At 46.5% G+C, this 24,594-nt stretch overlaps 2 protein-coding genes across 2 annotated transcripts; both read right to left on the reverse strand.

Moving 5' to 3' along the window:
- Window positions 1–533: 533 nt before the first annotated feature.
- On the reverse strand, window positions 534–15,546 carry LOC127010387 (uncharacterized). Its single transcript, XM_050884398.1, has 2 exons — window positions 13,754–15,546; window positions 534–998 (listed from the first exon to the last, which is right to left on the reverse strand). The coding sequence occupies exon 1, from the start codon at window positions 15,489–15,491 to the stop codon at window positions 13,755–13,757; it is 1,737 nt and encodes a 578-aa protein (XP_050740355.1). The 5' UTR covers window positions 15,492–15,546; the 3' UTR covers window positions 534–998; window position 13,754.
- On the reverse strand, window positions 1,000–15,679 carry LOC126980205 (uncharacterized). The gene is made up of 3 exons (XM_050829839.1): window positions 15,537–15,679; window positions 1,878–2,765; window positions 1,000–1,512 (listed from the first exon to the last, which is right to left on the reverse strand). Exons 2-3 carry the CDS (start codon window positions 2,718–2,720, stop codon window positions 1,000–1,002), a joined length of 1,356 nt encoding a protein of 451 aa, XP_050685796.1. The 5' UTR covers window positions 2,721–2,765; window positions 15,537–15,679.
- Window positions 15,680–24,594: the final 8,915 nt, after the last annotated feature.

Raw genomic sequence — 24,594 nt, forward strand, 5'->3', positions numbered from 1 at the left:
TATACACACACACACACACACACACACACACACACACACCGTCTCCCAATCGTGATAAAGTAATTAGCTTGATAAATACCGCCCGTCCACTTCCCCCGCGCCCCGACAGCGGTAATTGGTGGTTACTTGAGGGAAGCCGCGTGTGATTGGTGGCTCCTAGTGCGGTGGGCGGGGCTTACGTGTCAAGGTTACCCGAACTGCCGTTTATCATATTCACCGCCGCCGTGTTTCACAAATCGTTGTTAGACGTTTTTATTTTCGTATTTCTTGTGATGAAGCTGATTCTGTATGCGGCAATATTCTCAGTGTCGTCAGTCTGGGAAAAGGATTTATGCTGCCATATTTAGATTTGAGGAACTACTTGACCTAACTGAAGTTCGGCAAGTGCGTATTGGATATCAAGGTCATAGAGCAAAGGCACACGTACAAAAAGGTTTTCTCTTTGTATGAGCCACAGCCTGTGCTCTTAACTGACGGAATGAAACTACTACATGATATATTTATTTTACGTTTCACATATGGCACCGGTAGGCTTTCTTGTGGGATCTGGTGTTCGGCCCCAGCCCGTTATGGCGCAGGCAGGTGTTGACAGTGGTGCCATCTTGTTTGACTCATGCTGTCCCCCGAAGCCCATCTATGACCCTCTTTCTAGAGAGAATCTAGAGTCCGGGTTGGAGGTGGTCTTCAGGACAGCCTGCTTGTGTGTAGCGGCTGGCGGGACGCGAACTTGCATTCTCCTGGACGCCGCACCCGCACGCTGATCATTCAGTCACCGCCTCCTCAACTCGAGAAAGAGTCATTATTGTATTCATGACACACTTCTGTATATCATAAGGGATAATCAGTCATACATAACTGTTTGTGATAGAGATAACAAAACAAAATAATGTGAAATAGTTTTTCCCCTCTCCTTTTGCTCCAACTGGCTGTAATTCCGTCATTTTTGATCCTTTGTTACCTGTTAACGTCTTCCTGTCCGTATTCTTAAATGAAACCACCTTAGCCGAATGTCCCCTCGGGCACGCTGGGGAAGGGCGTCGCCACGCCGCGGTCGAGGCAGGCCAACAGGTGGCGCTCCATGCGCGCACGCACGTAGCGCACGCGGCAGGGGTCCTGGCCGTGGGCGATGCTGAAGGCGAAGGCGAGGGCGAAGAGGCCGCAGCTGTGGCCGTCCCGCTGCCGCTGGACGGGCCGCAGCACGGCGCCCGGCGGTGGGGCGTGCAGCACCTGCAGCTGCCGCACCAGGGCGGCCGTGGAGGGCGAGAGCGTGTCGTGCAGCGAGTCGTAGACCGCCAGCTGGCCGCCGCGCGCCGCGCCATACGAGGACAGCAGCAGCCAGTGGCTGCCCCCCGTGCGGCCGTAGTCCGCCATGGAGGCGAGGCGCTGCGGCGTGGACCTGTTCACCACCTGCAGGAAGAGTGCCCCGCTGCCGGGCTGCAGGGGCGGCAGCGTGAAGGCGGCGCCGCTGGCGTACAGGCCGCGAGTGTTCGGGAACTGTCGCTGCAGCAGCTCCTGGGCCAGATCCATGACGTCATCAGACAGCCAGCCAGGGTGTCCCGCCGGTCGGCGCTGCTCAGGCGCCTCAGGGGAAGCAGCGGTGGTGGCGGCGACGACGGTGGTGGTGGTGGTGGTGGTGGTGGTGGTGGTTGTTGTGGCGCAAGGTGTCGGGCCCTTGAGGTCGCTTGTCTAGGATCTTCCTTTGGCGCGCCTTTACGTGTAAGGGCTTTCTTCAGAGCCACGACGCGGTCGTACACATACAGACACACGCTCACAATCACGCAGCCACACACGCAAAGAAACACACACACGCACACACACACGCACACACGGCACGAACAGAAAGACCGACATCCGGGCTCCTGCCGGGGCTCCGTCACGCCACCCTCGGCGCCGCTCTTTGCCGCCTTCCTCTTCGTGTGTTCCTGGTCCTGCTCCTGCTGCCACGCCTGTATCAGGGCGTCTAAGTCGTCCTGGCACCGGCAGACGTCGTCGGGGCGGCCCTCAAGCTTCAGTCTGCCGGAGCGTTCGTTGTATTCTACGGTGACGAGATGCTCGTCGCGGAGGCGCCGCAGGATGCCTCCTCCGCCCTCCAGGATCCTGCGCCGGTACCTTCGCGGCATCTTGTTGATCGACGTTTGCGTGACCACGGTCTTCGGTGGTGGCGCGGCGCACGTTTGTTCCTCCTCGGCGGGTTCCTGCGCGTCGTGGAAGTCTTCCTCCCCCGCCGAGGGCTGCTGTGTGCAGACACTTGCTCGCGCGGCAGTGGCTGGCCGACGCCCCGCTGCGGGACACTCGCTGGCGGTGGTTTTCACTTGGAAACAAAACCTTAGCGGGGAATATGACGCGATGTCAAACACAAGTCTGGCTTCACCGCACACAAGCCGTCCTTCCTGCAAGCACTTGATGAGAAGCCTTGCATCCAAAGCCTTCTTCCGGAGGGTCCTGCGTCCCCTCTTCACCTTGATCCTCACGAAGCACTCCGTCTCCAGCTCCGCCACGACCGTCCAGTTCACGGCGACGCGGCACTCGCCGAACTCTTTGGTCGAGGCGTCCACGGCGACGCAACGCTCCGGGAGCAGCTCCACGGTCATGAAGGTGGCCGAGGAGCGCCGCTTGTAGCAGCAGCAGCGGGTGGCCTGCTCGGCCGCCAGGTGCAGGGCCGTCACCTGCTTGGAGGCGGGGACCCGCACGCAGCACGCGATGGTCGTCTCGGTGGCCATGCGGAGTGACACAAGTCCTTCTGGACGTAACTGTCCAGAACATACCTGTTATAGGGGCGCGATGAACCCCTAGACCTCGGTTTGGGCGACATGAGATTGAGTTGGTTGCCGCAGCTTGGAGTTGACATTGCACCCCCCCGAGTCTAGAGCTAGCGGGACACAACCCCCGACTGGCACCCGCTGTTCATGGCGTGTGCTACTGATGTGTGGAAAGCTGCAGGGCCAACCCGTGTTTAGGGCATCGCTGAGTAGGGGGAGGAAAAGAGCGCAGGTGTTAGGAGATGAAAAGAAGAAACACAGCGGAATGAACCATGTGTTAAGAGTGGGAGAGAAAGAGAGAGAAAGAACAAGGAAGAAAAGAAACAAATGTAAGTTTGAGAGAATACAGCGGGGAAAAAAGATTTATGCGTTTTGAAGGGAAACCAGAGTTGTATTTACAGGGGGAAAGAAATTCTAAAGAGAAAAGTGAGGAGCGAGAAAGTGAGATTGCGAGAACGAGTTGAAGTATATCATTAAAGGAAAGAAACAAATAAAAAAAATACTATATTTAGGGAGGAACGAAGGAAGGAAGAAATATGTGAAAGTGGTAGAAAGGAAGAAAGAGAAGAAAAGTAACGAATATAGGAGAGAATAAAGGGAGGGAGAAATGTAGTTTTAGGAAGAGGAAAGGAAGAGGAAAAGGAAAATTAAGAAGGGGAAAAAGACAAATATAGGATAAAAAAGAGGGCAGAAAAAAATATAAAGTTTAGAAAGAGAGAAAGGTAAAAGAAGACCAAAAAAGAAAATGAACGAAAACTACAAGAAAGAGGAGGTGAAGGAAAACTGTGGAGGTATAAAGAGAAATAGGGAGAGGAAGAGAGGACGGAAGCTGGGAATGGTAGAGGAGGAGGAGGAGGAGGAGGCTGAGAAGGAAGAGGAGGATGAGTGGGTGAGGATAGTCTTCTTCCTTGAGTGACCATCATCCGAGATTGTCTTTAAGGTTGATTTTTCTTTCTTCCTTGTCTTCAATTTATAACTCGAGGAAGAAGAAGAAAAAGAAGACAGTAAGATGAAGAGGAAAAGGAACAGGATGAGAAGGAAGAAGGAGGAAGAGGAGGAGGTGGGGGAAGAGGAGGATGGGGAGGAGAAGGAGGAGGAGGAGGAGAAAGTTTCAAATATTAAGTAAAATAAAGTGTTTTCTGTCGTATTGATCAGTGTTGATGTTTAGTGGTGTGTGTGTGTGTGTGTGTGTGTGTGTGTTTTTGTTGGTTGGTTTCACACACACACACACACACACACACACACACACACACACACACACACACACACACACACACACACACTTTCAAGCCTGTTTTATCTGCCTTGAACACCCGGGAAATATATGTTTTATTTTTCTTATTTTATATCCTCTCTAGTTTTCTTTTTCTTGTGTCTTTGTCTTGCCACTGATCCGTCTGTCTTTTTGTTTGTTTGTTTGTTTATATGTATGTATGTGTGTGTGTGTGACTGTATTTTTTTGTTTATTTGCCTCTTCCTCCTCCTCATCCTCATCCTCCTCCTCCTCCTCCTCCTCCTTCTTCTCCTCCCGTTCTCCCTATCTCTCTTAAAATCTCCCCTTTCCTGTACTACGTAAGGTCTCTTAGCGACACGCACACACACACACACACACACACACACACACACACACACACACACACACATGCTCACACAAACACACCATTTTTCTAGCAAACAACACGGAGTTCAGTCACCCTTGCACGATATATGTTTTTTTCTCTCATTTTCTGTACGCATTGTTGTTATTGAGATTAAAAAACAGGGTGAGCTTCGTCCGCTGTGATGCGTCAGAAAAAAAAAATAATGGAGGAGTGTATATCTCATTCTGTTAAGAGCACCTGTCGTTACCAGAAGCAGTAGTAGCAGTAAAAGTAGTAGTAGTAGTAGTAGTAGTAGTAGTAGCAGTAGTAGTAGTAGTAGTAGTAGTAGTAGTAGTAGTAGTAGTAGTAGTAGTAGTAGTAGTAGTAGTATTTGTTTTGTTAGTTAGTTAGCTGTGTGTGTGTGAGCGTGAGTGTGTTTGTGTGTGTGTGTGTGTGTGTGTGTGTGTGTGTGTGTGTGTGTGTGTGTGTGTGTTTGTTTATGTGTTTATGTGTGTGGGTAGTCGTGTGTACCCCTACCAACACTCATCACACACACACACACACACACACACACACATCAGCCTTGCAGCGGCCCTTCCATGTATTCTTTATGTTTTATTACGGAGACAAGGACACCGTTGAACCCCTACTAGCGGCCTTTCCTTCATTCTGCCTTTTCACAACCCTCTCATTCTCTCCCTCTCTTCCTTCCTCTCTTCCTCTCACTCCCTTCCTCTGTCTTTCTCTCCCTCTCTCTTCCTCTTCGTCACTTTCCCTCCCTCCCTCTCTTCCTCTCACTCCCTTCCTCTGTCTTTCTCTCCCTCTCTTTCTCTTCGTCACTTTCCCTCCCTCCCTCTCTTCCTCTCACTCCCTTCCTCTGTCTCTCTCCCTCTCTTCCTCTTCGTCACTTTCCCTCCCTCCCTCCCTCTTTTCCTTTCTCTCCCTTCCTCTGTCTTTCTCTCACCCCCATTCTCTTCCTCTTCGTCACTTTCCCTCCCTCCCTCTCTTCCTCTCTTTCCACTTATCTCCTCCTTCCCTCTTTATCTTCCTCTCACTATCTCCCTCTTCTTCTCTCTCACTCTCATCCTCTCCCCTCACCCCTTTCCCTCTCTCTCTCATCCTCTCACCCTTTCCTCCCTCTACCCCTTTCTCTCCCTTTCTGTTTCTCTCTCTCCTTCTCTCCCTCCACTTCTTACCTCTCTCTCTCTCTCTCTCTCTCCTCTTTCTCTCTCTCTCTCTCCTCTCTCCTTCTCTCTCTCTCTCTCTCTCTCTCTCTCTCTCTCTCTCTCTCTCTCTCTCTCTCTCTCTCTCTCTCTCTCTCTCTCTCTCTCTATCTCTCACTCTCTCTCTCCTCTCTCTCTCTTCTCTCTCTCTCTCTCTTCTCCTCTCCCTCTCTCTTCCCTCTCTCTCTTCTCCCCTCTCTCTCTTCCTTTCACTTTCTCTCACTCTTCCTCTCACTCTTCTCTCCTCTCTCTCCTCTTCAATTTCTCTCTTCCTCTCCTGCTCCCTCTCGGTGGCCGCGTCGATCTCAGTCCTGCCTGCCGGAGTGTGGGCTGGGGAGGCACATGCATGTTCAGGTCCGTGAGGGCAGAGTGGAGCATGTCGAGGCTGTGGTGCTTGGTTTTTTTTTTCGTGTGTGTGTGTGTGTGTGTGTGTGTTCGTGTTTGTTGATGTTTCTTCGTGAGTTGTGTGCGTGTGAGTGTGTGTGTATGTGGAGGGTTGTTATTTATTTCTAGTGTGTGTGTGTGTGTGTGTGCCGGGTACCTGGAAGCGTTGAGTGGCTTTTCTCAATCACGCCTACTCTACTTGTTTCTACTCTTCGGTTGGGGCGTCTTAATTTCCCGTCCTCCAGCTCCGAGTCGTAATCTGCAAGGGGGATCGAAAGGTTTTATTTATGCAAAAGGTACTGTGACGATCTTGCTTTCTCTTTCGTTTTTGTTTTGCTTTGTTCTCTTGTTTTAGTCGTTCTGTTCTGTGTCCTGTTCCCTTTCTTTTTTTCTTTTTTTCCTTTTGTGTTATTTTGTCATTTTCTTTACCGTCTGTTTTGTGTCTTTCCGTTCTTTTCTTTTCCTTCTTTTTTCCTTTTTTTCTCTTTCCTCTTGTTTCTTTCCTTCTGTTCTGTGTCCTGTTATTTTCCTTCTTTCTCCTTTTTTTTGTTCCTTGTCCACTAGTTCTTTTTTTCCTTCTGTTCTGAATCTTTACTTTCTTTTCCTTTTTTCTTTCTTTATGTTTTTTGTCCTCATTGTCTTCCCCGTCTGTTCTGCGTTCTGTTCTTTTCCTTCTTTTTTTTCCTTTTTTGTTCTCTTTCCTCTTGTTCTTTTCCTCCTGTTTTTTGTATTTGTTTTTTTTTCCTTTTTTCTTTCTTTTCGTTTTTTTATCCTCCTTATCTTTCCCTTCTGTTCTGCGTTCTGTTCTTTTCCTTTTTTTTTCCTTTTTGTCCTCATTCCTCTTGTTCTTTTTCTCCTGGTTTTTGTATTTCTATTCCTTTCCTTCTTTCTTTCTTTTCTTTTTTATTCTCCTTATCTTTCCCTTCTGTTCTGTGTTCTGTTCTTTTCCTTCTTTCCTGTGTCTTTCTGTTTATCCCCTCTTGTTATGTGTCCTGTTGTTCTTTTCCTCCTATCCTGTGTCATGTTCTTTCCTGTGTCCTCCTCCCATTTTTCCTTCTCTTCTGTGTCTTATTCTTTCCCTTCTGTTCTCTATCTGTCCTTCTGTTCTTATCCTCCAGTCGTGTCTCCTGTTCCTTTCATTCTGTTCTTCCCTCCTGTTCTTTATCCTCCTGTTCCTTCTCTCCTCTTCTTTTCCTCCCATGCTTTGTCTTCCAGTTCGACCTCTTTTTTCCTTTCTTTTTTTCTCTCCTTTCTCTCTGTGCTTTCTTTATCTTCCTGTACATCCTTTCTCTACCCTTCCTGCCGCCGCTCCCTCCACCCAGTTCACGTTCAAGGGCCAGTGCTCCATAAACTCGGGTGTTACGTTCATAGTCGCTGTTGTGGCGCTTGAACTGCCTCCCCCGCTACACCGGAACGCGAGGGAAGCAGGAACACGCGAGGCAGGCAGGCAGTGAACTCAGCAGGGCGAGCGGACGGCACCACACTGCTCCTTTTTACAACCTGCTTCCAAACGCGAGCATATGTTTGGGAGAGAGCCGCCGATATGGGTTCCGGAGGCTGTTAGTGTGGCTGTTTGTGGCTGTTAGTGTGGCTGTTTGTGGCTGTTGGTGTGGCTGTGTACGGCTTCCCCCCACTTATTTCAACTCCCCCCTTCTTTCCCCTTCTTGTTCCTCTCATTCCTCTCCTTTTTCATCATCCTTTCCTTCCCTTTCCCTATTCAGTCCCTTCCCTATTCAGTCCCTTCCCTATTCAGTACCCTCTTCTTTTCCCTTTTTAGTTCTCCTCCCTCTTTAGCCCCCATCCTTCCCCTTCTTCTCAATCCCCTTCCCTTTTCGGCTCCCCTCTTCTTTCCCCTTCTTTGTCTCCTTCTTCTCAGAACCCCTTCCTTCCTTCCCCTTCCCAATCCTCTCTGTCCCCTTCCATCAAAGTCCTCCCCTCCTTCCCCTTCTCAGCCCCCTCACTCCCTTCATTGCAACTCCCCTTCTTTCCCCTTCCACTCAGTTCCTCCATTTTTTAGTCCCGTTCCTTTCCTTTCTGTCCCTTAAGTCCCCTCTCTTTTCAGCCCCCTTTCTCCCTTCTTAGTCCCCTCCCTATTCAGCTCCCCTTCCTTCCCTTTCTCAGTCTCTTCAATCCCCCCCTTTTCAACCCCCTTTTCCTTCTCCCTCTCAGTCCCCTCCCTTTTCAACCCTCCTTCCTTCCCCTTCTCAGTCGTTTCAGGTCCCTCCCTCTTCAGCCCCCTTTTCCTTCTCCCCCTCAGTCCCCTCCCTTTTCAACCCTCCATCCTTCCCCTTCTCACTCCCTTCCCCTTTCAGCCACCTTCCTTCCCCTTCAACCCCCTCGCCTTTCCAAAACTCCTCTCCTTCCCCTCTTCTCGATTCCCTCAGTCCCCTCGCCACCTGAGCCACCCCCGCGGACACTCACGACCCGCGGCCTAACGTAAGGTTCTTTCACTTTAGTTCTGCTGTGGAAAAGTAGCGACGGTGTGAATTACAATACTATCGTCGTGAGGGCTTGAGGGTGGCGGCGGGCGGGAGGAAGGGAAGATGGCGTGTAAGGGAGGGTGGGAGGGAGGGGCGACGTGTGTGTGTGTGTGTGTGTGTGTGTGTACCTCGGATATTCCCTTCCTGCCAAGAGGGACAAAGAACTGTTAATGTAAAATCGAAAAATCGTGTATTTCTTCTTGTGTGCGAGAGAAGAAAGAAAAAAATACAGGACGGCAAGAAAATAAAGAACGAAAGAAGAGAAAAGAAATGGAGGAGGAGGAGGAGGAGGAGGAGGAGGAGGAGGAGGAGAGGGAGGAAGAAGAGGAAAACTTTCAACACACAGACAAACACGATAACTTATACACACACACACACACACACACACACACACACACACACACACACACACACACACACACACACACACCGCGGCAACAGAAAACAGAACCAAAAAAAAAAAAAAGAACAAAGAACAATAAACAGAAAAAACAGAACTGAATCAGAGTAGAGTACATCAGAAGGCGTCTCAGCCCTTCGTACTCGTGTCCTGCGGTAAAACTCCGGGTTATGGCAGCACGAGGCGTCTACAGGATCAGCTTGTCACTCGCCCGCCGGATCTGAGTACTCGGGCGGCGGGAGACGGACGGGGAGAGGACGAAGAGGTCTTAATATGAATGATCCACCCATGCTCTGTCTCTGTCCCTCCGCTTTGCTATCTATACATGAGGATGAGAAGGAGTACGAAGAGAAGGAAGAGGAGAGGAAGTGATGCAGGAGAAAACGAAGAGGAAAATGAAGAAGAGGAGGAAAATGAAGAGGAGAAGGAGGAAAATAAAGAGCAGTGGGAGAAGACGAAGGGAAATGAAAAGGAGGAGGAAAGGAATTGATGGATAAGAGAGATGAAGACCAGGAGAAGGAGGAAAACGAAGAGGAGGAGAAGGAAACGAAGAGGAGGAGAAGGAAACGAAGAGGAGGAGGAGGAGAGGAAGTAAAGGAGGAGGAAACGAAGAGGAAAATGAGAGAAGGGAAATGAAGAAGAGTAGTAAAATGAAAAGGAGGAGGAAAATGAAGAGCATTTGGAGAAGACGATGGAAAAAGAAACTGATGGAGGAGAGAAATGAAGAGCAAGAGGAGGAGGAAAACGAAGAGGAGGAGAAGGAAACGAAGAGGAGAAGGAGGAAAAAACGAAGAACAGAAGGAAAATGAAGAAGAGAAGGAGGACAATGAAGAAGGAGAGGGAAGATGAAGAGAAGGAGGAAGAAACGAGGAAGAGGAGGAAAATACAGAACAGGAAGAGGAAAACAGTAAAAAATGAGGAAAATGAGGAAGAGGAGGAAGAAAGTGAAACACAGGAAGATAAAAACAAAACAAAGAGGAGGAAAAGGAGAAATAATATAGAGGAGGAGGAGGAGGAAAACAGGGAGGAGGAACCAGCATCTTGTAAGAATAACCTCGAGATACAAGAGGGATTTAAGAGTAAGCTGTGCCACCCTCGAGGGATTGGATTCTGCAGCTCACAACATTCACTAGACTTGGATTCTCCTACCAGACTGTCTTTTGTTCTTTGGGCTGTTGATGAATGCCTCGTGTCTCTTTTGTTAGTGCTGTTGTTGGTGATGGTGATGGTGGTGATGGCGTTGGTGTTTGTAGTCGTATGGTGGTTGTGGTGGTGATGGTATGGTGTTGGTAGTGGTGGTGGATATAGTGAAGTGAGTAGTAGTTGATGAAGTAGTAGTAGTAGTAGTAGTAGTAGTAGTAGTAGTAGTGTTAGTATCATTAGTAGTATTAGTATTGCCATTTTTATTATTAGTAGCAGTATTTTCATTATCCTCAAAGTATCATATCGGCCGCTCTCTCTCAGCATTATATTTCTCGAGGTGGGGAATATTTTACGTGGCCTTGAGGAGAACCAGCAACTTTTATCTATTCTTTCTCGCCGCATCCTCTTAGATGGCGGCGATAGCGAGGCTGGTCCATTAGGCGTTATTTTATGCACGGCGGGGCGAGGGAAAGCAATATTATGCGAGGGATGAAGAGCGATACGATGCTGGCTGGGTAATGAGAAGAGGAGAGGAGGGAAGGGTATATGCTGTCTTCTTTTTTGTTATGAGTGGATAGGAAGGAGAGAAGGTTAGGTGCTCTCTTTTTACATAATGTGTGGAGGATGGGAGAGATGGAAGGATATATGCTCCCTTCTTTTTGATAATGGATGGAGAGGAAGGAAGGAAAGAAGGAAGAAAGGAAGGTAGGAAGGAAGATGTATGCTCCCTTCTTGTTGATAATGAGTGGAGGAGAGGAAGGGAAGGAAGGAAGGAAGGATGGATGGAAGGATGTTTGCTTCCTTCTTGTTGATAACGAGTGGAGGAGAGGAAGGGAAAGAAGGAAGGAAGGAAGGAAGGAAGGATGTATGCTCCCTTCTTGTTGATAATGAGTGGAGGAGAGGAAGGGAAGGAAGGAAGGAAGGAAGGAAGGATGTATTCTCCCTTCTTTTATAATGAGTGTAGAGGAAGGAAGGAAGGAAGGAAGGAAGGATGGAAGGATGTATGCTTCCTTCTTGTTGATAATGAGTGGAGGAGAGGAAGGGAAGGAAGGAAGGAAGGAAGGAAGGAAGGATGTATTCTCCCTTCTTTTATAATGAGTGTAGAGGAAGGAAGGAAGGAAGGAAGGAAGGATGTAGTCTCCCTTCTTTTATAATGAGTGTAGAGGAAGGAAGGAAGGAAGGAAGGAAGGATGTGTGCTCCCTACTGCTTGTTAATGAATGAAGGAGAGAAAGGGAAGGAAGGAAGGAAGGAAGGATATATTCTCCCTCCCACCCTTCATCTGTTAGGCGTGGGTAAGGTAGTTGGGCGTACACACACACACACAAACACAAACATTAAAAAGCATACCATCGCCTTGATAATGAGTGAAAGAGAGGAAGGAAGGAAGAATATGTGTTCCCTTCTTGAAAATAAGTGTCCTCCTCTTTTTCCTTCTCTTCTGTGTCTTATTCTTTCCCTTCTGTTCTCTATCTTTCTGTTCTTATCTTCCAGTCGTGTCTCCTGTTCCTTCCATTCTGTTCTTCCCTCCTATCCTTTATCCTCCTGTTCTTTCTCTCCTCCTCTGTCTCAAACATACACACACATATAAATACACTCAAACGCAAACATATCACTCCCACTCCCAGCTTCTCTCATATCCCTCAGCGAGTCAACTCAAGCTTCTACCTCCTTCAACCTTTTATATTAAGTTTGATAATAAGTAAAGGTTTGGACAGTACTGGAGCGCACACACACACAAACACACATACACACACAAAACAAAACACGAACACAAACATAGAAAAGCATACCATAGCCTTGAAAATGAGTGGGGTAGAGGAAGGAAGGAAGAATATGTGTTCGCTTCTTGATATTAGGTAGGGGCAAAGGTAAGACTTGGACGCACACAAACACACACACACAACAAAACACAAACACAAACACACATACACACACCAAACAAAACAAAACACAAACACACCAAAAGCCTCTCCCAGTATCTCTCACATCCTTCAGTGAATCAAAGGCAAGCTTCTACCTCTATTAACACTGACAATAGCTTAAGATTTGAGTAGCGTTAGAATACACAAAACAAACACACAGACAAAAATGAATGCTAGAGCCACTCCCAGCATCTCTCATATCCCTCAGTGAATCAAGTCAAGCCTCCTCAACCTCCTCCAACTTTTATCTTAACCCACCGAGGCCCAGAAAGCGAGTCCATCCACACAGAACCCTCGCCTTCTTTTGGCTGATAACGACGCGGTCTCAAGCCCTGCCTCATCCTGTCCTTCCGCGCCCATGCCACCACTGAGAGGGCCCGAGGGAGTGGCCGGGGAAGTAGTGGCGGCGGTGGTTGACGCAGGGGACCGTTGTTTATGGCGTGTACTGGATGTGTGGAAAGCTGTAGGGCGGTGCTTAAGTCTTGAGAGTGATACTAGACTCCCGCCTTCTTCGTGTTGAGGATATCGCTGAGGAGGAGGAGGAAGATAAGTAAAAGGAGGAGGAGGATGGGAAGATGGCGAGCGAGATAGGAAGGGTAGGATAAGAGGGGGAGGTGTAGAAGTTAGAGGAGATGGAAAGTGCTGAGGAGTAGGAGTAGGCAGAGGAGAAGGAGGAGGACGGGAAGATGGCGAGGGAGATAGGGAGGGTAGAATAAGAGGGGGAGAAGTAGGAGAAGTTTGAGGAGATGGAAAGCGATTGAAGAAAGATGAAAGTGCTGAGGTTATCACTGAGATCCGAGTAGAAGGGGAAGGAGAAGAAGAAGGAGGAATGATAGGAGATGAAGACTGTAGAAGGAAGGATAGAAGAGGAGGAGGAGGAGTGAAGGGAGACGGAAAACGAGAAAGGAAAGATGGAATGTGTTGATACCAAAGCTGAGGGACGAATAGGAGGAGAAGGAGGAAGAAGAAGGGGAGATGGAGAGCGAGGAAGTAAGGATGGGATAGGAGGAGGAGGAGGAGTGAGAGAGATGTAAAACGAGGGAGGAAAGATGGAAAGTGTTAAGGTTATCACTGGGAGCCGAGTAAGAATAGGAGGAAGAGGAGGAAGAGGAAAGAGGAAGGGGAGATGAAGAGCAAGGAAGAATATACGGGAAAGAGAAAGGAAGATAAACGATGGTCAGGGTCAGAGTGAGGGTGAAGTTATGAGTGGGCGAGGGCGTGGTGATGGCACTTACCCCGAGCCCTGACAGCGGTAATTGGTGGTTACTTGAGGGGAGCCGCGTGTGATTGGTTGCATCCGGGTGCGGTGGGCGGGGCTTACGTGTCAAGGTTACCCGAACGGCCATTAATCATTTTCACCGCCGCCGTGTTTCAGAAATCGTTGTTCGACGTTATTTTCGTTTTTCCTGAATGGAAGTTTATTCTGTGTGCGGCATTGTTCCCAGCGTTGTCAGGCAGACAAATTTTAGCTTGAGAACCACTTGACCTGATTGATGAAATTCGGCATGTTCATGTATACTGACAAAATTCGTTTGCTATTTAGCATCAAGGTCATAGGTCAAAGCGTACAAAGGCCCAGCCTGTCTTCTATAGGATTACACAGCCTATGCGCTTAACCGATACCACTGAACTACTGAATGATGTTTAGAAAAACTGAGCTCACCGTCGTCCTCACGACACTCTTACGCGAGTCAAAAACTTAAATTAATTATACATAACTGTTTGTGATAGAGAGAGTAAAATATAATAGTGTAAAATAGCTTTTTCCTGTTCCTTTTGCTTCAACAGGCTGTAATTCCGTCATTTTTGATCCTTTATTTCCTGTTAACGTCTTCCTGTCCGTACTCTTAAATGAAACCACCTTAGCCGAACGTCCCCTCGGGCACGCTGGGGAAGGGCGTCGCCACGCCGCGGTCGAGGCAGGCCAGCAGGTGGCGCTCCATGCGCGCACGCACGTAGCGCACGCGGCAGGGGTCCTGGCCGTGGGCGATGCTGAAGGCGAAGGCGAGGGCGAAGAGGCCGCAACTGTGGTCGTCCCGCTGTCGCTGGACGGGCCGCAGCACGGCGCCCGGCGGTGGGGCGTGCAGCGCCTGCAGCTGCCGCACCAGGGCGGCCGTGGAGGGCGAGAGCGTGTCGTGCAGCGAGTCATAGACCGCCAGCTGGCCGCCGCGCGCCGCGCCGTACGAGGACAGCAGCAGCCAGTGGCTGCCTCCCGTGCGGCCGTAGTCCGCCATGGAGGCGAGGCGCTGCGGCGTGGACCTGTTCACCACCTGCAGGAAGAGTGCCCCGCTGCCGGGCTGCAGGGGCGGCAGCGTGAAGGCGGCGCCGCTGGCGTACAGGCCGCGAGTGTTCGGGAACTGTCGCTGCAGCAGCTCCTGGGCCAGGTCCATGACGTCATCAGACAGCCAGCGCTGGCCCAGGATGTCCCGCCGGTCGGCGCTGCTCAGGCGCCTCAGGGGAAGCAGCGGTGGTGGCGGCACCGACGGTGGTGGTGGTGGTGGTGGTGGTGATGGTGGTGATGATGGTGGTTGTTGTGGCGCAAGGTGTCGGGCCCTTGAGGTCGCATGTCTAGGATCTTTGGGCTCGCCTTTACGTGTAAGGGCTTTCTTCAGAGCCACGACGCGGTCGCACACATACAGACACACGCTCACAATCACGCAGCCACACACGCAAAGAAACACGCACACGCACACACACACGCACACACGGGACGAACAGAAAGACCGACATCCGGGCTCCTGCCGGGGCTCCGTCACGCCACCCTCGGCGCCGCTCTTTGCCGCCTTCCTCTTCGTGTGTTCCTGGTCCTGCTCCTGCTGCCACGCCTGTATCAGGGCGTCTAGGTCGTCCTGGCACCCGCAGACGTCGTCGGGGCGGCCCTCAAGCTTCAGTCTGCCGGAGCGTTCGTTGTATTCTACGGTGACGAGATGCTCGTCGCGGAGGCGCCGCAGGATGCCTCCTCCGCCCTCCAGGATCCTGCGCCGGTACCTTCGCGGCATCTTGTTGATCGACGTTTGCGTGACCACGGTCTTCGGTGGTGGCGCGGCGGACGTTTGTTCCTCCTCGGCGGGTTCCTGCGCGTCGTGGAAGTCTTCCTCCCCCGCCGAGGGCTGCTGTGTGCAGACACTTGCTCGCGCGGCAGTGGCTGGCCGACGCCCCGCTGCGGGACACTCGCTGGCGGTGGTTTTCACTTGGAAACAAAACCTTAGCGGGGAATATGACGCGATGTCAAACACAAGTCTGGCGTCACCGCACACAAGCCGTCCTTCCTGCAAGCACTTGATGAGAAGCCTTGCATCCAAAGCCTTCTTCCGGAGGGTCCTGCGTCCCCTCTTCACCTTGATCCTCACGAAGCACTCCGTCTCCAGCTCCGCCACGACCGTCCAGTTCACGGCGACGCGGCACTCGCCGAACTCTTTGGTCGAGGCGTCCACGGCGACGCAACGCTCCGGGAGCAGCTCCACGGTCATGAAGGTGGCCGAGGAGCGCCGCTTGTAGCAGCAGCAGCGGGTGGCCTGCTCGGCCGCCAGGTGCAGGGCCGTCACCTGCTTGGAGGTGGGGACCCGCACGCAGCACGCGATGGTCGTCTCGGTGGCCATGCGGAGTGACACAAGTCCTTCTGGACGTATCTGTCCAGAACATACCTGTTATAGGGGCACGATGAAGCCCTAGACCTCGGTTTGGGCGACATGAGATTGAGTTGGTTGCCGCAGCTTGGAGTTGACATTGCACCCCCCCGAGTCTAGAGCTAGCGGGACACAACCCCCGACTGGCACCCGCTGTTCATGGCGTGTGCTACTGATGTGTGGAAAGCTGCAGGGCCAACCCGTGTTTAGGGCATCGCTGAGTAGGGGGAGGAGGAGGTAGGGAAGTAAGGGGAAATGGAGAACGAGGAGGAAAAATAGAAAGCGTTAAGGCTATCACTGAAAGCCAAATAGGAGGAGGAGGAGGAGGAAAAGGAGGAGTAGGAGGAAAATGAGAAGTGAGGGGAAATATAGAGCGAGGAACGAAGGATGGGAAAAGAGGGAGGAAGATAAACGAGGACAGGGCCGCAGCGGGGGTGAAGCTGTGTGTAGCGAAGACTTGTGATGTTTTGAGGAAGAGAGGAAGAGGGATGGTGAGAGTAGGCGAGCTGGGAAGTAATGGATGGGTGTATAGAAACGAATGATGACGTAGACAAATGATCATGATATCGACTCCAAAACACTTTATTTGTTGTTTTTTCAGTCCGCATTGCAACGCTAAAGCAAAATTCACTCCGCGTCCATCACAGCTTGTTATAGTGTTTGTTAGAGTTTATTAAGTTTAAATTCACTAAGCTTTTGTTGATTTTGAATTGCCCATTGTAACGTTAAGGCAAAAATCACTGAGAACTTTCGTATTATTGAATGTTTAAAGTGAAGTGAATACAATAGGAGATAAAAGAGAAAGAACTTAACTAATTGAGCTTATCCATATTATAAGTCTTAGACGAGGAAAATGAAGAATGTTAGAAGTGAAATACACCCGAAAGAAAGAAGAAGAAAAAAACGAAAACAATAAAGAAAAACGGAAAAGAAGAAAAAGTAGAAGTAGAAACAGATAAAGAAGTAAGAGAAATACAAGAAGTAGAAGAAGTAGTTGTAGAAGAAGAGGAACAAGAACAAGAAAAAAAGGAGAGACAGAGGGAAGAAGAAGAAGAAGAAGAGGAAGAAGAAAAAGAAAAAGAAAGAGAAGAAAAGAAAACAAAAGAAAAGAAAAGAAAACAAAAGAAAAGAAAAGAAAAGAAAAGAAAACAAAACAAAACAAAACAAAACAAAACAAAACAAAAGAAGAGAAAAGAAAAGAAAAGAAAAGAAAAGAAAAGAAAAGAAAAGGAAAAGGAAAAAGAACAAACTTCCCTCCATCATCCTTCACTACACCACATCGAACTAAGTTAATACAAAAAAGAAGAAGTGAAAGGAGTTGCCCGCAGACAGACTCCCTCACACCTCACCAATCTCACCTCACACTGACTTACGCAATAAAGAAAGGTCGGAAATGAAGCAACGAAGGAAGGAAGGAAGAAAGAAGGAACGCGAGGGAGAACAATGAGACGATGATAGGATGAGAACGAGACGGAAAGAAAGATGGAAGAAAGAAAGAAGGACGCAATCACTGAGCAAGACGCGGATTCATCTCGGGGGAAAATCTCTCTCGCCTCGGCAGATACGATTAAGAAAGGAGGAGGAGGAGGAAGAAGAAGAAGAAGAAGAAGAAGAAGAAGAAGAAGAAGAAGAAGACGAAGACGAAGACGAAGAAACAGAATAGCAGGGTGATAAGATACGAAACTAAGATATTATGAGGAAGAAGAAGAAGAAGAAATAGGAACAGGAAGATGAAGAGGAGGAGAAAAAGACAGAAAACAAAACAAAAACAAAAGATAACAAAGAAAACTAAAAACAAAATAATATTGATAACAAGAAAAAACAGCAAAACGAACACAGGACAAACACAACAAACACACAGAGTAACAAATAACATAAACGAAACTAAAAAAAAAATCTAACTTAATTTAACGAGGAGGAGGAGGACGAAAAAGAAAAATAAGAGGAAGAGGAAGGACGAGGGAAGGAGCGCTCTGGGAACTCTTGCCGAACCCTATTAAAGAGCACATTGAAGAGGAAGAGGAAGAGAGTTAATCCCCCCTTAATAGTGTTTGCAGACTCTCAAGCGTTAATGAAGACTCGCTCCCACGCTCTTGTTTTGTCCTGCCTCGCGTGGCCGGAGCAAAACAAACCATCGCAGCGCCACGGGGTTGATGAGGGGGACTTATTTGAGGGTCACTTTCTTAATTCGTCGCCCAAGCTCACACGTATATGACAATGCTTTCGTAGGAGTTTTGGGCATTTCCAGTTTGACCAGGCATTTCGTAGGACGGTTTTTTTTTTTCGTATGAGTTTTGGGCATTTCTAGTTTGGCAAGGCATTTCTTAGGAGGTTTTTCCGTATGAGTTTTGGGCATTTCCAGTTTGACCAGGCATTTCGTAGGACGTTTTTATTTTCGTATGAGTTTTGGGCATTTCAAGTTTGACCAGGCGTTTCGCTATAGTTTTTTTTTTTTTCTTAGGAGTTTTGGGTAGAAGAAGAAGAAGAAGAAGAAGAAGAAGAAGAAGAAGAAGAAGAAGAAGAAGAAGAAGAAGACGAGGACGAAGACTAAGGAAAAAAAAACAGCAACAAGAGGAACGAGAACAAGAAAAAGACGGAAAAGAAGAAAGCAAAGAATAGGAGAGCCAACAAGACCCACCACTTAAACCCTCTCTCGCGCCGCCCACCAGGCAAAACAAGTCATGTCAGGGAGGTGAATTTCGTCCGCGTCTTCACCTCGAGTGGAAAATAAGTCGCGGCTCCTCAGAATACAACGAGCGAGGGAATGTGTCTGGACGGGCCGGGGTGGGGGTGGGGGGTTGAAGGAGGCGCGGGGACGGTAGGGGAGGAGAAGGACTAAGAACATGGAGAGCCTGGAGGGAAATGGACAGTGCAATAGACGAATGGAAGATGATATAGAGTTTATTGTAGACGAATGGAAAAAGGTGGTATGGGCCTGAAGGGAAACTGAACAGGATAATAGATGAAAAAACAAATGCTATTGACGAATGGAAACAGAGGTATATAGGCCTGAAAGGAAATGGAAAGGGTAATAGAGGAGTGAAGAATGTAATAGGCGGACGGAAAATGATATAGACGAATGAAAAAGAGATAATAGGCCTAGAGGAAGACGGGAAGGTTAAAAGACGAATGGAAAATGTAATAGACAAAAAAAAGGACATGGAGAACTTGGAGGAAAATGGAGAGGGTAATAGACGAATGGAAAATGTTATAGATAAATGGAAAAAAAGGGATATAGGCCTGGAGGGAAATGTAGAGGGTAATACACAAGAGGGAAATGATACAGACTAATGTTTAAAAAAAGGGATATAGGCCTGGAGGGAAATGTAGAGGGTAATACACAAGAGGGAAATGATATAGACTAAAGGAAAAAAAAAAGAAGGTTATAGGCCTGAAGGGAAATGGAATAGGGTAATACACAAGAGGGAAATGATAAAGACTAATGGAAAAACAGAGATATGGGCCTGAAGGAAAAATGGAAAGGGTAATATACAGGAGGGAAATGATATAGACTAATTGAAAAAACAGAGATATTGGCCTGAAGGGGAAACATGGAGAGGGTACACGTAATGGAAATGTTTTAATCGAATGAGGAAGAAAAGAGATGGGCATGAAGGAAAATGAAGAGAGTAATAGACGAATGGAGAGGGAGGGAATATGGACCCGGAGGAAAAATGTAGACGGAAGGGAGATGTATAAACGAATGGAAAAGAGAAATATCGAGGAAATGGAATTGTGTGATAAGATGAGATTACAAGGAGATGAACTGAAGTAATAGTGTTTTTTTTTTAGAACAAAGGAGACAGCTCAAGGGCACAATAAAAAGTAAACAATAATAAAAAATAATAATAATGTAGTAAAGATGAAGAAAAAGGAAAGGAAGAAGGGAACATTAGGGAGAAAGGAATGATATGGCAGGAGACACGGAGGAGATAGGAGTGAAGTAAATGTAATGAGTATAGAAGATATAGAGAAGGAAAGAAAGAAGGGGACATCGAGGAAATGGAGATGGGAGATGGAGATTACAAGTTGAGGGACTGAAGGAATGACGATGCGCAGAGAAGATAAAGGAGATTGAAGCGAAAAAAGAGGATATCCGGGAAAGGTAGACAGAGGGTAAGAGGAGATAATGAGTATAGAAGATATAGAGAAGGAAAGAAAGAAAGGGGACATCGAGAAAATGGAATGGTATGGGAGATGGAGATTACACGGAGAGGGACTGAAGGAATGACGATGAGCAGAGAAGATAAAGGAAATTGAAGTGAAAAAAGAGGATATCCGGGAAAGGTAGAAAGAGGGTAAGAGGAGATAATGAGTATAGAAGATATAGAGAAGGAAAGAAAGAAGGGGACATCGAGGAAATGGAATGGTATGGGAGATGGAGATTACAAGTAGAGGGACTGAAGGAATGACGATGAGTAGAGAAGATAAAGGAAATTGAAGCGTAAAAAGAGGATATCCGGGAAAGGTAGAAGGAGGGTAAGAGGAGATAGGGTGATGTGACATTGATTTAGTAGAGAAGATAAAAGGAAAGGAAAGGCGGAAAGGGATATGGGGGAAATTCAATGACATGGTAGAAGGAGATTTGGAGGAGACGGGATGATGAAACGATGATGCAGTAGAGAAGATAAAAGGAAAGGAAAGGAAGAAAGGGATATAGGGGAAATTGAATGACATGGAAGAAGGAGATTTGGAGGAGACGGGATGATGAAACGATGATGCAGTAGAGAAGATAGAGGAAGATAAGGAGTGTTGGGATAATGGAATGATATGGTGAAGGGAGGGTGGGAGAAGATAGAGATGATAGAAAGGATGTAGAAGCAAGGGAAGGAAAAGAGAAAGGGAGGGAATGCCACAGAGAATGGGAATGACTGGAAGATAGGTTTGATAATGGGAATGACTGGAAGATAAGTTTGATGATGGGAATGACTGGAAGATAAGTTTGATAATGGAAATGACTGGAAGATAAGTTTGATAAAGGGAATGACTGGAAGATAAGTTTGATAATGGGAATGACTGGAAGATAAGTTTGATAATGGAAATGACTGGAAGATAAGTTTGATAATGGAAATGACTGGAAGATAAGTTTGATAATGGGAATGACTGGAAGATAAGTTTGATAATGGAAATGACTGGAAGATAAGTTTGATAATGGGAATGACTGGAAGATAAGTTTTATAATGGGAATGACTGGAAGATAAGTTTGATAATGGGAATGACTGGAAGATAAGTTTGATAATGGGAATGACTGGAAGATAAGTTTGATAATGGGAATGACTGGAAGATAAGTTTGATAATGGGAATGACTGGAAGATAAGTTTGATAATGGGAATGACTGGAAGATAAGTTTGATAATGGAAATGACTGGAAGATAGGTTTGATGATGGGAATGACTGGAAGATAAGTTTGATAATGGAAATGACTGGAAGATAAGTTTGATGATGGGAATGACTGGAAGATAAGTTTGATAATGGGAATGACTGAAAGATAAGTTTGATAATGGGAATGACTGGAAGATAAGTTTGATAATGGGAATGACTGGAAGATAAGTTTGATAATGGGAATGACTGGAAGATAAGTTTGATAATGGGAATGACTGGAAGATAAGTTTGATGATGGGAATGACTGGAAGATAAGTTTGATAATGGGAATGACTGGAAGATAAGTTTGATAATGGGAATGACTGGAAGATAAGTTTGATAATGGAAATGACTGGAAGATAGGTTTGATGATGGGAATGACTGGAAGATAAGTTTGATAATGGAAATGACTGGAAGATAAGTTTGATGATGGGAATGACTGGAAGATAAGTTTGATAATGGGAATGACTGAAAGATAAGTTTGATAATGGGAATGACTGGAAGATAAGTTTGATAATGGGAATGACTGGAAGATAAGTTTGATAATGGGAATGACTGGAAGATAAGTTTGATAATGGGAATGACTGGAAGATAAGTTTGATAATGGGAATGACTGGAAGATAAGTTTGACGTAATGGAGAAAAGAAAGACGGAACAGATGGACAAAACAAATAAAAAAAGAAAAAAAAACATTAAAAATCGAACATAAGAAACAAAACAATACGAGATGAAGAAAAAAAAACTGAAATCGATAAAAAAACTAAATCGTCCCGGAAAACTGTATAAAAAAAAGATCGGACATTGTTAAAAAAAAAAAAGAAGCTAAAAGAAAACGGAATGAGAAAGAGGCGTGAAGGAGCGAGAGGGTGGAGGGGGGGCAGGAAGGGAGGAGACATGAAACAGTGGGACGCTTATAGAACAAGGGGACAGCGACTCTTGTGTAGCCATTAAATCCTGGTCGGTCTTGGGCCTGGTCTGGGGTGTCGCTGCGTCAAAACAAAGCAAAGGAGAATGGGACGACAGTAAGACCAGGAAGAGGAGGAGGAGGAGCTGATAGAGATGAAAACAAGGACTGAGACGATAAGACGATGCAATTGGAGACTGAGAAAGAGCTAAAATAGGATAGTGGTGAAGGAGGCGAAGAGGGATAAGGAAGAAATGATGACAGGAGACAAAGGAGAGAAAAGAAAGATTGGAAAGACGGGACTGGACGGGAGAGAAGAAGAGGTTTAAGAGGTAGATCAAGGTCTGAAGAGGAAGGTGACGGAAGGAAGGAAAGGAGGAATGAGATGACAAGGAGGAGCTAAAGGAGGAAGAGGAGGAGGAGAAAGAGGAGGAGAAAGAAAGAAAAAGAGAAAGAAAAAGAAAAAGAGAAAGATAAAGAAAAACGAGAAAGAAAAAGAAAAGAAAAAGAGAAAAATAGAAAAACGAGAAAGAAAAAGAGAAAGAGAAAGAGGAGGAGGAGGAGGAAGAGGAGCAGGAGATTGGGTCCATTGGTGTGTTCTTCTTCCATTCCATTTCCTCTCTTGGACTATACATGTCTTTATTTTTTTCACCTTCCTTTTTCACTTTTCCCTTTTTCACTTTCTACGGTACTTTTCCATTTCCCCCACACCCCCTTCTTCTTTTCCTCCTCGATATATTTCTTTCCGATCTTCTCTGTCTCTCGTTCAGTCATTATTAATCCGCATATGTTTCTTTATTTTCACATTTATTTTTTCTGTGTGTGTGTGTCAAATGTTCGTAGTTCAGTAGGTTATGGATTACGGTTCCTTGTCTTACTTTTTACAGAGGTTTGTCCATCGATACTAACTCGTTTTTCTTTTCTTTTGTACTGGATAGGATTCATTAATATCCGCTACATCTTAAATTCATATTGACCGAGCGACCATTGCTTGCGTTGAATAATTGATGATCTACGTATAGCTGTCGCTGAGAGAGAGAGAGAGAGAGAGAGAGAGAGAGAGAGAGAGAGAGAGAGAGAGAGAGAGAGAGAGAGAGAGAGAGAGAGAGAGAGAGAGAGAGTGAGAGTGAGAGTGAGAGTAAGACGGACAGACAGACAGAAAGACAGATAGACAGACAAAGAAGGAAAGAAAAAAAGAAAAAGAAAGAAAATAAAGAAAGACAGACAGACAGACGGACAAAGAAAGAAAGGAAAAAAGAAAAAAGAAAGAAAGAGAGGAAAAAAAAAGGCAGGCAGACAGACAGACAGACAGATAGACAGACAGACAGAGAAAGAAAGGAAAAAAGAAAGAGAGAATGAATGAATGTCAGTTTAGCTAAGTACTCTGACGAAGGGGAAAGGATGAAGAGGAAGGAAGGGAATGAGAGGAAGAAGCCAAAGTTATCCTCTACAAAGTTTCCCCAACGCGAGTAGAAAACAAAAAGAAAGAAACACTTCACCTGGAAAACCTAATGAGTGTGTATCAGTTCAGTTCCCGAGAGATCTTTACCTACAAGTTTGAATTGGTGCGAGTTGAATTTTATCATTTGGTGTTTATTGAAGGAAGGAAAGGGAAGGGAAGGGAAACAGATGGAAAGAGATAAAGAGGAGATACAGAAGGAGAGAAACAATCTATAAATAAAAGAGAAGTAGGAGAGGAGGGAAAAAAGTGAGAAGAAGGGAAATAGAGCGAAAGAAGAAATAAAAGATGAAGAAAAAGAAAAACAGACAAAAATATGAAAAAAAGTCAGTGGAAGAGAAAAAGGTCGAAAGAAGAAGAAAAAGAGGAAGAAAAGGAGTACAGAAAAAAAATTAAAAAAAAGTGTTAGGAAAGAAAATGGATCGAGAGAGGAAAGAAAGGAGGCAGAAAAGGATAACAAAAAGAGAGAGAGAGAGAAAGATGAAAAAGTGAATGGAAGGGAAACGGGTTGTAAAAAGAAAATGGGAAAAAAGGTTTGAAAAGGTATAAAAGAAAACGTGTGTGCCTCGTGTTGTTTTAATTAATGGTTTGTGAAGAAAAGGAGGACATGAAGGGGAGGGTAAAGAAAAGAAAGAGAAAAAAAAGAAAAGCGTAGGACGAAAAAGAGGGAGTTATTTTTTCAATGTGTGTGTGTGTGTGTGTGTGTGTGTGTGTGTGTGTGTGTGTGTGTGTGTGTGTGTGTGTGTGTGTGTGTGTTTGTGTTTGCTTCCTCATTTATCATCGCCTCCCTCATTACTCATTCATCAGATATCTGGGCCAAGGTTGGAAGGAGGGAGTGGACAGAAGGAAGGAGGGAGGGAAGAGTAAGAGAAAGAAGGGAAGTGAGCAGAAGAGAGAAGGAAAGACGAAAAGAGGAAAGAGGAAAGGAGAGAAAGGGAATAAGGAAGAGTGGAAAGGATAAACGAAGGAAGGGAAGAGAAAGAGAGAAGGAAACGAGTCGAATAAAGTGTGATACGAAAGAAAGAAAAGGATAAAGGAAGGAATAGAGACATAGATGAGAAATGGAAAGAAAAGGACAGACGGAGGAAGGAAAGAAATAAAGGGAAAAAGAAGAAGAAGGAAGAAGCGGGAGAGAGAATGAAAGGAGTGGAAGAAAGTGAGTAAGACGGAAGAAAGAAGGGAGGAATAAAGGAAGGGATAGAGAGAAAGATGAGAAATAGATAGTTAGAAAGATAGATAAATAGATAGATAAACAGAACGTATTTATATAGGAACAAAAAAACGCGAATAGATAGATAGATAGAGACAGACAGAGTATATGTATGAACCAAAAACATGAATACAAGAAGGGAA

Source organism: Eriocheir sinensis, chromosome 43, assembly GCF_024679095.1.
Source record: "Eriocheir sinensis breed Jianghai 21 chromosome 43, ASM2467909v1, whole genome shotgun sequence".
Taxonomy (NCBI): Eukaryota; Metazoa; Arthropoda; class Malacostraca; order Decapoda; family Varunidae; genus Eriocheir; species Eriocheir sinensis.